Source organism: Numenius arquata, chromosome 18 (genome assembly GCF_964106895.1).
Source record: "Numenius arquata chromosome 18, bNumArq3.hap1.1, whole genome shotgun sequence".
Taxonomy (NCBI): domain Eukaryota; kingdom Metazoa; phylum Chordata; class Aves; order Charadriiformes; family Scolopacidae; genus Numenius; species Numenius arquata.
Window position 1 is genome coordinate 4,734,012 of NC_133593.1, and position 14,735 is coordinate 4,748,746.

Sequence of the window (14,735 nt, forward strand, 5' to 3'; positions counted from 1 at the left end):
CCACTTGTTCTTTAAAAACAAAAGGCTCTTCAATTGTTAATGCCTTCACTGCTGTTCAATGCTCATTTCCCAATTTCATCTTACTCCCAAGCCGTGATGGATTTTGACATGGTCAAATAAAACTCAAATTAATTGGATTACACACTTCACTTGGGTACCTTTCCTTCAGAACATGAAAACAGTCTCCGTTGTTTTGTTTCAGGGCTGTGAAGAAGGGAAGATGGATGGGGTTAGAAACAATAGTCAAAGAAATACCTGTTTGAATTCAGGCTGTAGGCACGAAATTTGGTTCTCGGAGGGATCTGGGTTAGGTCTTGTGCTGTTCTGCTGCCAGAAAGGCATTGCAGAGATATACTGTCATCCTTGGCAGTTGAAGAGATTTCACAGTTTTCCCTAGAAACTGCTTTAAAACAGCCAGTTTGAAAGTCCTCTCTGTCATTGCCAACGCTCCAGAAGTTGAAAAGGCTTCATAATGTGTCTGCTAACGTTTCTGGAGATTTCGCCTGATGTCCTTTGGGCTGGACTCTGCAAAGTAAATAAACACCCTTTGGATCTTCCTGGTATCACTCGATAGTTACATCAATGCAGCAGTGAGACATCTGCAGTCTTTTACACCTGCAAAGAGTTCCCCTGAACCCTACTGTGAGGAGTTAAAGGGATGGGTGAAAGGAAACATGAGTAAGTTTGAGGTCATGGGCAGGAGGAGATGGACATTACTCCCGCATGGTGGCCTCCAGCTATGGAAAACTGGACTTTTCAGAGGGTTTGCTGTCCCAGTGGCCAGGAGCCAACATCTTCATCCAGGTTAAATGCAACAGGAAATACTTTTTGACAGAAAGGACAACTTTTTTGGGTTTATCGGAGGTGAGATAAGCAGCTCTGCAGGTCTGAGGGAATGCAGCCTGTGCCTTTAGAGAGCAAAGGGCAGTTGCTCCAAGAGCCAAATTTTTCATCCTGAAGCACTGCCTGCCCTTGGCCAGCAACAGGCGCCAAAGGATTTTGGAGAGAAGTCCTGCCTGCTGGGACTGGGCAGCTCTTCTGCAGGGACACTTAACTGCTCTACTCTTTAACACAGATGGAGAACCCCAGCTGGCCTCCACCGTCATAGACACCATCATGGCTGGCCTGCCAGGACCACGGGGAGCCCCGGGCCCCATCGGGCCACCAGGTAATAAACTCAGTTGAGCTGCAAACCTGTAATGATGGGGAAGATGAGCAAAGGAAATTTCTGATGGAGACTGGAGTGGTCTGTGGGGAAAACAAGTGCTCCTCACTGGAAGGGCAATAGAGCAGTGGGTCCAGGAGTTGGAAGGGGGGCAAGAAGTAACCAGGTTTCTTATCTGTTGATAGCGGCAGATTGTTTTACCTTTGGTTTTACCCTTTAAAAATGGGTTGCGCAGTGAAATCCTTTATGAGAGCAGAGTTGTTCTCACTGCTGCTGCCATCCTGTCCTGTCGCTGTAGAGCTCCACTGAGCAGGATCTGGCCAGCTGCTCCGTGAGGTGAATGCAGATTTCCAGACTTGGGAGCTGGTTTGAACTATTCCGGATTTTCACCAGTATAACTGCAAGCAGAATCTGGGATGAAAATTCAGTGGCAAGTCTTTCTCTCTGTGCTGATGGGTGGCTTAAATGATATTATTCCTGTGAACATCAGCACTTCCCTGTATGATGCATATTTAAGAGTGAACTCCCATGAGTTGCAGAAAAGGCTTTTCCTTTCATTATGAGGGCCTTTCATTTATCCTTCAATTCCTTTATTCTTTGACTTAAACATTTGTATGGTGCGTTAATGGTTGAGGCTGATTCAGCTGTACTTTGTGTATAATGTCCACGTTGTTTCACGCCAAGGGTTGTGACAACTAAAGCAGAGAGAAGTATTGCGAAGTTCAGACTAAGCAAATATCCTGTCTCCCATTTGCAGGTATAATTTAACAACCACTGTTGAGATATAATTATTTTTCCGAAAGGAATGAATCTGCGAAGTGACTGCGTAAAACAGGTTGACCTGTTTAGACAGTGTTTAACTGGGCCTGGAAGCAGGCTCTTCTGTGGTACAGACTTTAAAAGAATTTCTTGCCACTGGAGTGAGCCAAGAACAAAAGAGAGCTTTGCTTTGCCACAGCCTCTCCCGCTGGCTGCGTCCAAACCCTGCCTCGTTCACGTTTATCATCATCTTTCTGACAAAACACTAGAGACAGACCGTAGCAGGGTTGTGGACTTCCCTGGCCACCGACGGGATTCTCTTTGTATCAGAAAAAGCAACTGAAGCAACTTGCTCTGATGTAGCTCTTCCGTGCATCTAGTTTAAGTTTTCTCAAAAGTTGTCATTTTAAATAACGGAAATGCAACGTTACTGACATCCTTTCTGCCTATTTTCACCATTTTTTCCCTCCCAGAGCTCTAACATCTTCCCTAGGGCACAGGGGTATACTATATCAGGATGTGGGTGTGCAATATTCCCGTGTGTGACGAAGTGCTCCTGCTCTAGATCTGTGGTTGCTGAACGGCTCTCACCCCTTGAGAGACCAAGCACAACAACGAAAGGAAGTGCCTGTGTCTGGAATTTAGGGTCCTTCCTTCTAAGTCTCCTTAAAATTATCTCAAACGATGATTCCCCCCAGGGCCACCAGGCGCATCAGGACCCAAAGGGCCCCCAGGACCTATTGGAGCCCCTGGATTACAAGTAAGGCGCTTCGGGGCAGAGTCGGGCGTTGGGTGCACATCTTCTCATTGCACAAAGCGGGAGAGTACTTGATAAGTCATAGATCTGATTTTTTTTTTTTTTTTAATCTCCATGAAATTCTGTGATTTTAATACATTTTTTTCTTTCTGAATTGTGTTCAGAGGTTGAAATGTTTGTGCTTTCCAGATTTTCCCTTAATCATAACAACATATCTTGCTGTTGCTGTGTCAAAACATGTCACTGTGGCCTGAGTTGATGCAAAGGATCTGACATGGGCTTTACTAACACAGTGATAGAAAAATACTGCGTTTCCTGTGGAGCACATAAAAAGAACACAAATGCATCAATGGGAATTCACCAATTCACCAAAGTGACTTTGTTACGCCTACTTTTTCATAAATAGCACTTTCTATTAAAGAAAAATATCGCAAATTCCCATTAGTTTGATTATTTATCAATATAAAAATTGTGGAGGGAGGGGAGATAACAATAGAGTGTGATAAACTCACTCAAAAGAATTTATGGTAGAAGAAAGGCAAAGTACTCACATGGATGGAAAAAGCTGGTTAAAGGGAAAGAAGTGAAGGGATGATGAATAGTCAACTGCCAGCTTACTCAAAATAGCGGCTGGCTGATACAAGGTGACTCCAGTTTTGGGGAAGAATATTACTTAATGTGGAGGTAAACTAGTAACATCCAATATTTCAAAGGAATCTAACATGACTAAAGAGATAAAAATGACTGAAGAGCACAGAGAGAGGTTAAGTAGCTCAGCACAGGGATGCAGCTTCGAACCTGATAAGAAGTGGTTTGGAATTGGTCGAATTAGAGAAAGGAGATTTTTACTATGTATTTATTAATCACTTTGAAGAAGCAATGGACAGCAGGTTAGTGAAAGTTTGGCAGTGTAGCAGAATCATTTCAATTAGTGAATGCTCCGGAGGATGGTGAGAAACTCCAGATAGATATGAACACAGTGGGAAGTTTGGCAGCAAAATGACAGATGCAGTTTAACGCGATTAAATATAAGGTAATTCACAATTCCTGAATAGTTCTGTAGTAGAGTCTGGCTTTTTCACATGCAGCACACATTATAATCTCCTGTTTTTTACAACAGATTTGTGGAATTCCATGTTCTTGAGTTGTCCCGATGTAATCACGCACTGAAAGTCATTGTTGAGATCGTTGAGAGCTGTCAAGAGCAAAGGATGCTTATGGACACATAAGCTTTGTTCATGCTGTGTGTCTGACGCAGGGCCAAGTCTGGTTTGTGCCTACCTCGTTTGGCAGTGCTCATTAACCTCCTAAACCAGGCCTGAGTTTCTGAATCTTCTGTCGGTCCCAGGGCAGAGGTAGCTAAGCTGGAGGCCAGGTCACTGTTTGGTGGTGAGCTGGTGGGCCTGACTGCAGGCAAGGACCAACATGTTAATGGTGAGCCTCCCAGCCGAAACTGGGAGAATTCTCCTCTTTTAGACCCATAAAACACTTGTGTCGAGTCCTGTTGGGCCACTTAACAGACGCTGAGTCTCCTCGCAGCTGTGCCTCGAAAGCCCATATCTCTGGACGCTGAGAGGTGGGGGTTTGGGGGGGCTGCTGTGAAGCAGGTTGGCTCAAACCACCAGCGGTCTGGAGCGAAGCACTGGTCTCATTTGTTGTGGTCTCCAAGGCGATGTGCAAGTCATTTGAGGTGGAAAAAAGCATCTTGCATATGGTCATGGGGAGCTGACATGCTGAATATAAACAAACAATATTGTTCTCTCCCTGTCTGGTTTATAGCTGTGGCTTCGCTGGGTGGAAAAGTTAAAGATTTGGATCAATTTCTGCAAAGCAGTTCAATTAGTCGAAATCTGGAGACTATGCCCTTCTTATCCCTTGGTGACTGTTTTATAGATTTATTCAACCCAGGGAGCAAAATTATTAGTACAGATTGAGCTTAATTTGAAAATTGTTTATTAGGGTGAGTGAATAGCTTCAAAATAATTTCCACTGCACAATCCAATTAATTTTCAGGTATGTATGCTTACTCATGCCACCCACTGAGGCAATTATGAAGAGGGGGAATGTAGTGGGGATTTTTAAGCAACCATACTATCTGTGTATTCATTTCTTCTTGGTAACTGAGAACAGGAACTGTCCCGTCATACCGACCCCTTAAAAATGTTACATCAGTAGCCTGCAGTGTGTTAAAAGACCCAAATAGGGGGATATGCAGAAACTATAGGGCTCAGGATATCTGTGAACAGAGCTCCCGTTGTTGTTGCTTGAGGGTAAAAGAGAATCCAGCCCAATTGCTTAATGGGTGTATGAGGTTTTCAGGAGCTGAGGATCACTGGGAAATGTATTCACTACACCTACACAAAAGATGCACAGTAGAAATTAATTCCTTCTTGTTTTCCATCTCTTTCAGGGCTTACCAGGCTCTCCAGGACAACCCGGCCCAAAAGGCTCCAAAGGAGACCGAGGCGAGAGAGTAAGGTTTTACATACACAGGGAGATTCCCAGCAACATCTGGGGTGATGCCTCAGAAATTATACACAGCAAAGGTCTTTCACATTCTGTGGGACTACAGCCATAAACAATTTTAAATTCTAGGTTTTCTGCAAGAACCACGATGATGGTTTACTGTACAGACAAAGGATTTAATTGCTTGCAAAGTCTGGTGTTCCCTAAAGAGATCTGGGTAGCAAATACATGGTGTATAAAGGTTGTGGAGACCAACTTACCTCTGCCAACAAAAGCTCTTTAGCGTGGAGTATTTTGAGTGGTCTGACCAAACTCTTCCTTCTGTGGCAATAAGGCAGTAAAAGCTCATCAGACTTTTCCTGAACCAAAGCCATTCCCCAGGTCAAATGATGTTCTTAATATATTTGGAATGTTGAAATCATGTTCTTAATATGTTTATGTGCTATACCCCAGTCCTTGATGGGTTGTCAAGTGCTAATAACTAAGCATAGAAGGAAGGGCTGTTTGAATGTTATTTCCAAACTGGTGAAGTTTAGGAAATATCAGAGAAAAATGTAACAAGGCTATAAATGTCTGAGATTCCCAGTCCAACATTCAAGCACCAGGAAGGGTTTTTAAGTGGCATTTGGGCCTTCAGCTGCTTCAATTCAGCTTGCTCTCCAAAAGGCCATGGTCTTTGAAATCTCCTCTGACAGACGCTAGGAGTGCAATATCATTTGAGAATGTAGTACGTGATGGCGGATCATTCAGTGATTAGATCTGCAAAATGTAGGAGTGGGCACGGATGGACTGTGGACAATCACTAAAACCCTAGTGTGGAACAGAGTCAAAGAAAGGAAAAAAGATAAGGAGAAAAATATTGACTGGTACCTCTAAAATGATGGACATCTGCAGTGGTGACCGCATTGACGCAGCCTTGTGCCACAGCTGTAGGAAGCAAGTTCCCTTTTCTTCCAAGTGCCACTTTTAACCGTCACGCAGCTGGAGGTGAACATGGAGGTCACCACCTATAAATGGGTGGCTGGGTGGCTGTAGGTGACGTGCTTCCCCCATATGACAGCATCTCCTCTTCATTTCTGCTCACTCGTCCAATCCAAAAGACAGAGGGATGTCTGAAAGAGCTAAGAAAGACAAATGCAAATTGGTTAAACTCCAATTTGATGCCTTCCCAATTTCATGGGAATAACCAGTAACAGACTTAAAGTATGTTCCTCTGTCCAGGCTGTGTGCAAGGAGAGCAAGTCCAGGTGGCTCATTTCATTCTCTCCTGAGGCACTTCATGCCAAGGAGCAGGGGACAGCTGAGGATGGAGCACACGGGCTTTTAAAACGCTCTGAGTATCTTTGCATATTGCTTTGGATGCTTGGTCCCTGTTCTTACCTAAGGAATCACATGCAACTCCCTGAAAGCTTTTAAGCAACTGTTAGAATTCTTTTAAACAGCTTCCTTGTGCAGATCAGCTACTTTGGGCATGTATTGGCTTTACTGGTAGATTAGAGCCTGAGGTATTTCTGGGACTAGAATTTAAGATTCTGATGGAGAGTAAAACCTTAATTGATGAGATTTTAGCACAGGTTACCGAGTACAGCTCATTGCCATTAAATGTTAATTATCAGTTTAAAAAAACAAATAATGCCTGGTATATGGCAAAGTGTCAAGTTTCCATCCAGGAAACTGATAAGAGCTCTCCCTCAATGATTCATTTAACGATTTCATTTAGTTTGTGGTTGACCATATTGCTGCACTGTGTCCATTCAGTACAGACAAATCCTTTGATTTTGTTCCCTTCTTGTTAGATACTCAGTGCTGTAACCTTCCTTCTAGGTTTGGGACAAATGAGATTTTCCAAATATCAGAATGTCTTGCTAAATAGAAAAAATAATTTCTATTTCCCATCCTTCCTCTCTTAGCGTGGAAAGTGAAGCCAATTGCTTTTTCTGGCAGAATTTCTGTAGGATGCTCTGTGCGCTTTTTGTCTGTTGTGAGTGTGGATTTGAATGCTGGTTTTGACAACTACATGCTGCAATTTTGGGTTTGGTGGATACAAATTAGAGCTGGCTTTACACGGAGCGGAGGAGCTGTGCAGCTGCAAAGAAAAGCAGAGGAGGGTTTACAATATCTATTGAGATTCAAGAAAATGTTATTATACATTCTTCCTGCTTAATCTCCGAGAGAACAGCTGTAGAAGAGACCTGAAACAGTCTGAGCGTGTCCCCAGGACGGCACATCTATACGTGTGCTGCTCACGATCAGCCTCTGTTCGTCTTATTCTTATACAGTGCCAGTGAGGGATACACCTCATCGTCTCCAGGCAGCCTTCACAGGTACAGCTAGGGAGGGCCTGGGATACAAGATATTTCTAACATCCAGCATAAATATCCTTTGATCCCCTTTAAGCTGATAACATCCTTTCCTGTTCCCTCTGGACACAGAGAACAGCCTGTTTATGTATTTTTGAGTGCGTTGTTATGTCTCCTCCCCATGATTTGCCGCTTGCCTGTGCTTTTCACAGGCCTTCCTCCCTCCAGTACAGAATCCAAGTATTTCCCTTTGAAGATGCTCAGAGCACCTGACTCATTGGTCCTTCCTCCCAGCGCTCTTCGCCTCGATATGGGCCTTTGCCTGGTGCTGGCCAGCTGCTCGCCGAGCTCTGCACAGCTTCTCCGCAGTAACGTGTTTGTAGATGCCCAAGGCCTGTTGTTTTATACAAAGCTGCAGTTTGATGGACACAAAAATAAAGCGGTGCTCCCTTTCCGGCAAACACTACAAAAAGCTGCCACCTGCTAGGTAGATTTTAGGGGGGAAAAAAGGATGGGTTTGTTTCTGTGGATGTCTAGGGGAGAAGAGTCAGGTTAAATATGTGGCTGTTTCATCAATGGATTTCTAAAGATGCTTTTAAGTTTTGCCTCCTCTTCCCGAAAGCCTGCTTCCTCGTTAAATACTCCATAATTGTTCCCCTCGTCAGGGATTCTGCCCTGTCCGAGCATGCTCCAGGGTGGGAAACCAATGCTGTGGAAGAAAACGGGGGAAAAAGAATGCTTAGTTTGATGGCATTTCATTCCGCCCCAAACCAACACGTACCATTTCAAAATGTTTCTGTTTAAAAAAACAAAACAAAACAAAAGAACAACAACAAAAAAAAACCCCACTGAGAACAATGTGAAAATTAGCACAGCAGGAAAAAGAAACAAACCAAAAAAATATTGTAGGTGTGTTTTGATCAGTAGCTGTTGGGGTTAAGGCAGGGATGTGTGTGGCGCAGGAGGCAGATTAAATCAGTGCTCTGTGGGAGTCCTGGGCTCTGTTTGCTGTCTGGGGCAGCATCAGCCCATCGGTTTTACTAGAGAGAAGAATGCGGTATCTTTGTAAGAAACAAATCTCCAGCCAAATTCCTTCCTGGTATAATGTAACTGACTGCTGTAAAGTTCAAAAAATTGCTAATCGTCTTACTGAGAGGGTACCGAGCTGAGCAGCTCTGTATCAAACCAAATTTCTCCAAAGTGTGATGGGATTTGGAGCTGATACTTGACAGAAAGCCATGGCCCCCTTTTGCTGTCTCTAAGTGATAACGTCAAGGGAGAGGAATTTCTTTTCATATTATCCCAAGTGTAAGGTTTTTCATTAAGCCATCTTAATTCCACTAGTAAAAATTACACTATGTTCTTGTCAAATGGAAAAAAATATCTCCTAATGACACTTACTTTATTTCCAACAGGGGCAAGCAGGTCTGACTGGAGAGAGGGGCATTAAGGGATTTCCTGTAAGTGATGTACTTGCGGGTGTGTGCAGATGGGCTTGGTGCCGGCCTGGCACCATAAATACCACCTGGCTGGGCTGCAGCTGGTTCAACCAGCTCTCTCAGATGCGATGCTCAGGTCGACAGTTTCCAGCTTAGATGTCTGTTCAATAGACAACCTCACCTCAACGTATTCCTCTGCAAATGAAGCATAGTCTTCCTGCACGTTAAGCACAGTCCTGAAATGTGGTGACCAGGAAGGCATCACGCCAACAGAGGAGATGTGTTGTGTTTGCAGATCCCCTCTAGCCCAACCTTGGCAGACAGAAGCCCCCTCCCTGCCTCGCGAGGTTCCTGGCCTTACCAGAGCCCAAGGGCGGGCACTGTCAAACATCCCAAAGTACATCAGCTGCTCTCAACTCCCTCTCACACCTTGGTCTGCCAAGCTGAGCTGGAAACCCTTTCATAAGATTAAGAGATTATTGCCAAGAAATGCTTTCTTGGCAATACCTGAACAGGAGCCGTCTCCACTGGCACGTAGGACTAGGGTGCAAACAAACCGGTGGAGATGAAGGTTGGCTGAAAGTGAGCTAGTGGAGCAGGTTGGGAATTTTTTTTGGCTGGCAGCATCCAGAGAGGTCCTAGGTCCTCTGGGAGGTTTCTCTACTCTCTTAATTCTACCTCATCGTTTTGTAGTATTGACAAAACTTTTTCTTCAGTCCCCCCTCCCGTACCCACCTTTTGTTTTGCAAAGTATCTCAGGGACATCCAACAAGTTTGAGGGGCCCAGGCATTTCCACTCTGTTTTATTTACCAGTTTGTTAGCCTTGATTTATGTTTGGCTTGTGGTTTAATTTCTCCATGTCATCTGTTCTTTGGGAAATGCATGAACTTCCTGGTTAGGAGGGAACATCAGACCAATGTTCACAGCACATATAGGGATCTTTGTTCAAGAAAAGCTTAATGAGCATCTTCAGAGGCAGAAGGTGATGTGACTAATTAATGAAAGGAGAAGGGAGGATTTTATGTTCTAAATCAAAGATGAACACGTGCATGTTTGGGGGAGGGGAGCAGTATTTTAATCTCGGTGTTTTAGCCTAAAATATTGCTCATCAAGAGCTTTGTGAGACGTAAATATAGTCTTGTTGTGGGCCTAGGCCATGGCAACCAGCCCTCCTGCAGCTTGGTCACTCCTGGCCAAGTTAATCAGTGTTAGAAATGGTGATGACCTCCCGGGAAGCTGGTGGGAGCCAGGACAGAGCACTTTGGCCCTTGGCATGAAGTGCCAGAGAGTCAGTTTGTTTTCTGCTGGTGAAACGCTTCTGCCTTTAATTTGCTCCTGTGGAGGGAAGGGATGCAGGTGATCCTGGGCATGGTCCTCACTCACATGAAAACAAATTTCTGTTTCTTGTCTTTTTTAGGGTGAACCAGGCAAGAAGGGTGAGGAAGGTGATAAAGGCACTGATGTGAGCATGTATTTCTACTGGTTTTGCTTTCCTTTTTGTCTCTTTACTGTGCTTCAGTAAAAAAAAAAAAAAAAACACCTCCCTTTGGCAGGCTGGTTTGTGGAGGGCAAGGGTCTTGTGCACAGTCAAAAGTGCAGAGCGAGAGGTTACGTGAACCTTGGGGTTCAACTTAATCATGGTCTTTGAGGTTTCCTTGGCCACATTGTCAGCTGCCCTTCTCACCCTGCTCTCTCAGCACCTCGGTCCCCAATGGCTGTTCTGCCACACAGAGCTGCTACAAGGTAGGGAATTACTCCCCCACTGTCCCTCCCATACGCTCAGGAACAGACTCCCAGAAGAGCTCAACCTGCACGTGCAGAGAGAGCTGGAGTTCTCACATCTTTGCCCTCCCACCCTAAAATACTTCCCAACACCTATCTGTCCCATCAAGCCCGTATCTAAGGCAATAGGGGCAACAAATTACAGCTTGAGTGTACGTGAAAGTATGTGGACAGTCTTCAGGCAGGATGTGGCCCAGGTAGGAGCTCTGGGAGAGGCAGGGTGAAGCCCATCAGGATGGGTTTGTGTGCCACTGTTCCAGGTTATAAGGGAGCAACAAGATGGTGGTAGCCACGCGTCCCAGTTTCCTGGTGTACCAACAAAGAGAGAGCCCAGGTATCTCACCGATGTTCAGAATAAATGTCAGATGAGAGCAAAACCTGTTCTCCGGGTAGTTCAGCATAGTTGTCAGCGTAAGCTGCGCGTGACAAAGGTTTGACAGGAATATACACCCTGGGTTTGGCAGAAGCAGGAACCAAACTGAAAGGCTTGGCTTTGGGTCAGAGGCTCTGCAAACGTGGGGTATAACTAAGGAGATTTTCTTTAAATAGGGATTTCTCCTCCGTTCCTACTTAATCCTTACAGATCATCTCCCCTTTTACATCTTTTCTTTTTCAAACATTCACACTGCATAGTTTGACATTACGGAGGCACCATTATGAACAAGAAGCCTATTCTGCACCATATACTAATGTTAGTTTTCTTTTCCTTCTTGCAGGGGGAAGGTGTTCAACAACTTCGAGAAGCTCTGAAGATTTTAGCTGAGAGGGTATTAATTCTTGAGCACATGATAGGAATTCATGGTAAGCGTTGCTAAGGTGGTTTTTTTCTAGACAACTGGGGTCCCTGTCAGGCAGCTGCTTGATGGTTAAACATCCTCCCAGTCTCCTCCTCCCTGTCTAGTATCTATTAAAGCCAGGTTTTCAAAACTAGGTACCCAACATGACTTAAAGCATGCTCAGAACTGTTGAGGACCTACAGCCTCCACTCACTGTACTGGTTATTCTGGCTTTACAGTAGCAGGTGAAATGACCCCCACAATAATTTTTATTCCAATTCAGAAAGCCAAGTCACGAGCCGCAGCTCAGGCCATGTGGCACAGATCATCTACCAGATTCCCAGGGAGCAGCTCATTCAAGTCTTTAGGGCAGATTGTTTAATCCTGTTAATAGTGTCCTCCAAGGGGCTTTAACACCACTGAGGCCCTTGCCTTGGTGTAGCACTATATTTTACAGAGACAGCCCAAACAGTGCTATGTTACCCTAAAAAACAGTGATTCCTGAACATCTTGTGATTATGATTTACATAAAACCTATTTTCACAATCAGTTATAAAGGAAGTCTCACGTGTTCATTGTTCAGCTGGATTTTAAGTTTTCTGTTGAGGCTATTTGTCATCACTGGTACAGCGTGTGGCATCATCCCTTAATGGGGGTTTTCTTCCCTTAACCAGAGCGTGGGCTTGTGCGATTGTCACAGATCAGGCTTCTCCCTTTGGGGTACTCAAGGATCAATTCTCTCACAGCCTCCAAAAGCTACTGTGCCGAATTCTCCCCTTTCAGAAACACGGTAGAGGCAAAACGTTGTTTGGATCTACTGTCAGCCTGAGAAACAAGCCTGTTCCTTGGCGCTGACCGAGTCCCGTAGCACTTTTCCTTCTTATATTCTCCTTGACACATGGAACCTCGTTCCTGGCCTCGTGTAAATCAAGCTGCTCACACCTTCCTTCAGATTGATATCCACTTTTATTATGAAGTGGCCTCTGAATATTGACTTAGCCTATGAAAACGCTAAATAGCTAAAACGTCCAGCAGTTCCTAAGCAACTGGCTTTAAGTGTATCTATTACTGTGCAGTGAGGCAACGTGCTTTGAGAGCCCACAAGCCCCTTCTGGAGCCAGCACGGTGCTCAAATGAAAATGCCGTTGGGCACTTCAAAGCCAAAGCAGTGTCAGTGTGTGGTGCTAGGTTGTATGGCTGAAGAGGTTTGGGTGTCTGCCCTGCTCTCCAGCCTTCACTGGCCAGGTGTCTTTTAGAGGCCCAACTTCATATTTCCAGAAGCAAGAGGCAGCAGCTTAAGCTTTTTTGGGAAATCATGAATCACGAACCCATGATTTAACCACAGACCTTACCTCTGCATTAATCCTAGTCTTCTTCATATTTTCATTGGATTTGATAGATCAAGGGCAGGAAAAGATGTTTTTATGCTTCTTTGCTTTGAGACGGTGGAGGTACCAGGAAGATGCCCACTAGATTACCCGGGCAGCAATCCATGCCTAGTCGTACGTTCTCCGGGGAAGAGAAAAAGGGGTATTTACAGGACCCAGGACCTGGCCCTCCATTGTCTTTTACTTTGTACCTTCATTTATACTCATATAAAGCAAAAAATCAGCTCTTTGGGAAGCTTGTATAGACATTGGGGCTTGGGCTGGGGGAATTCACACAACTTTGCCCCTGCGGAACTGCCTAGTTTACTTATTTTTTCCATGGTCTGTTTGGCAATACAGCAGCAACAAGACATACACTGCTGTTATTTTGAAACAGTCATTTCGGCAAAACATTTTTACTGACATAAATGTATTTTCTGTTACTGCTTGGGATGGAGACAAGTTATTTTTACCCATGTATACTTCTCTACCAGTGTAACTGCATCAGCAAAATGGATGGTTTTTAATTGTACAGTGTAGTTAAGGCTATGTTTAAACACCTATATTGTATGACTTTAAATAGTTCCTTTTTAATCCAATAACTAAAGATAATTATATTTTTACTCTGTGCTTTTGAGATAGTTGCATTCTTTAACTTAAGACATATTTTAAGCCCTACAAAAATACTGTTTAATAAGAGAACTTGGAAAGTAAGGCATAGGCATTTTTAGCTCGTGCAATTATGTTCATCCCTGTATGTGTATATGGTTTAAAAAAAAAAAACCACCACCAAAAAACCCCAAACAAACCAGAAAAAGACATAAAATAACAAAACCAGAGTTTCCTTGAGCACAGACCTCCCTGTACTGAAAGGCACCACACAGGTTTAAATCACCCAGCACCAACTATCTGGTCATGTTCCCACCGTAGGTGTTAAGGATTTGACCACAGGTTCCTGGGCAGCCCAACTCAGCCCAGTTCAAAGACCCACGCAGAAATGCCAATCGCATGCTCTCATTTTCCAAAGAAACTTCACAATCAGTGTGGTTTCCAAAACCACAGCCACCCAAGCAACAAGGCAAAACACACCAGCAAACAAACCTCTTCTCTGCGATGGGAGGGCAGTTTGAGATCAGCAAACTGCAGGGAGCAGCCCAGCAGAGCACACGAGAGCCCAAATTGTTTGGCAGCGTTTACTTCCAGTGAATGCAGCACAAATCCTCCAGCAGCCAAACGCTCAACCAGAAATGCTGCCTCGTGGGATCAAACCAAGGCTGGGTCTCTGGCTTGGAAGGTTGGGCTCTTGGCAGGGAAACAAGCAAATGTCCATCTCTGAAGGCAAAAGGAAGAAGCAACAGGCATTAAAAATGATGAGGCAGCATCGAGTTATCAGCGTCTGTTGCTGACTGCTGGGAAAATACAAGAGTGGCCGTAGTTAAAAGTATATTTAGCTTCTCGGGGCAGGACACTGTGGGAAGAGGAGTGTGTATTAACACGAAGCTTGCTGGGAGAACGGACAGCTAATATTTATGCCCAGCTTTATTGCTAATTTGGCTGTAGTCTAGGGAGGATCAATTTTTTCCTTCAATCTTTTCACTGCCTCAAAATGTCCCCCTTTACAAGGAGTGAAATGGTACTTAAACCCCCGGGAGCATCACTTCCCAGTGGCCACTTGGCCTCATCCTTCAATAAAAGGAATCTGTGAGCAATGCTGAATAGCAGCTATAGCCCAAGCAAATTTATAATCAGTAAAAGAACAGCACTTTATAAACGAAATTACAAATGGGAACAGGACCTTCTGGGCCATGTGCAGTGGGTACCTACCCCAAAGAGTTTAGACAGAGCAGGGGGAAAAGACCTAATATTGGGAGTAGCGTGATCGCGGCAAACGTGGCTCCGTAATTGCTTGCTGGATGGAGAGAC

The 14,735-nt window shown here is 44.4% G+C and overlaps 1 protein-coding gene across 1 annotated transcript in view; it reads left to right on the forward strand.

The window, feature by feature from the left end:
* Positions 1 to 14,735, forward strand: part of COL26A1 (collagen type XXVI alpha 1 chain) — a 170,756-nt gene that overhangs the window by 155,735 nt on the left and 286 nt on the right. Inside the window, 6 exon segments of the mRNA XM_074160721.1 lie at positions 1,076 to 1,168; positions 2,623 to 2,684; positions 5,092 to 5,154; positions 8,863 to 8,907; positions 10,305 to 10,349; positions 11,386 to 11,470. Of these exon segments, the coding sequence (XP_074016822.1) occupies positions 1,076 to 1,168; positions 2,623 to 2,684; positions 5,092 to 5,154; positions 8,863 to 8,907; positions 10,305 to 10,349; positions 11,386 to 11,470 (393 nt within the window).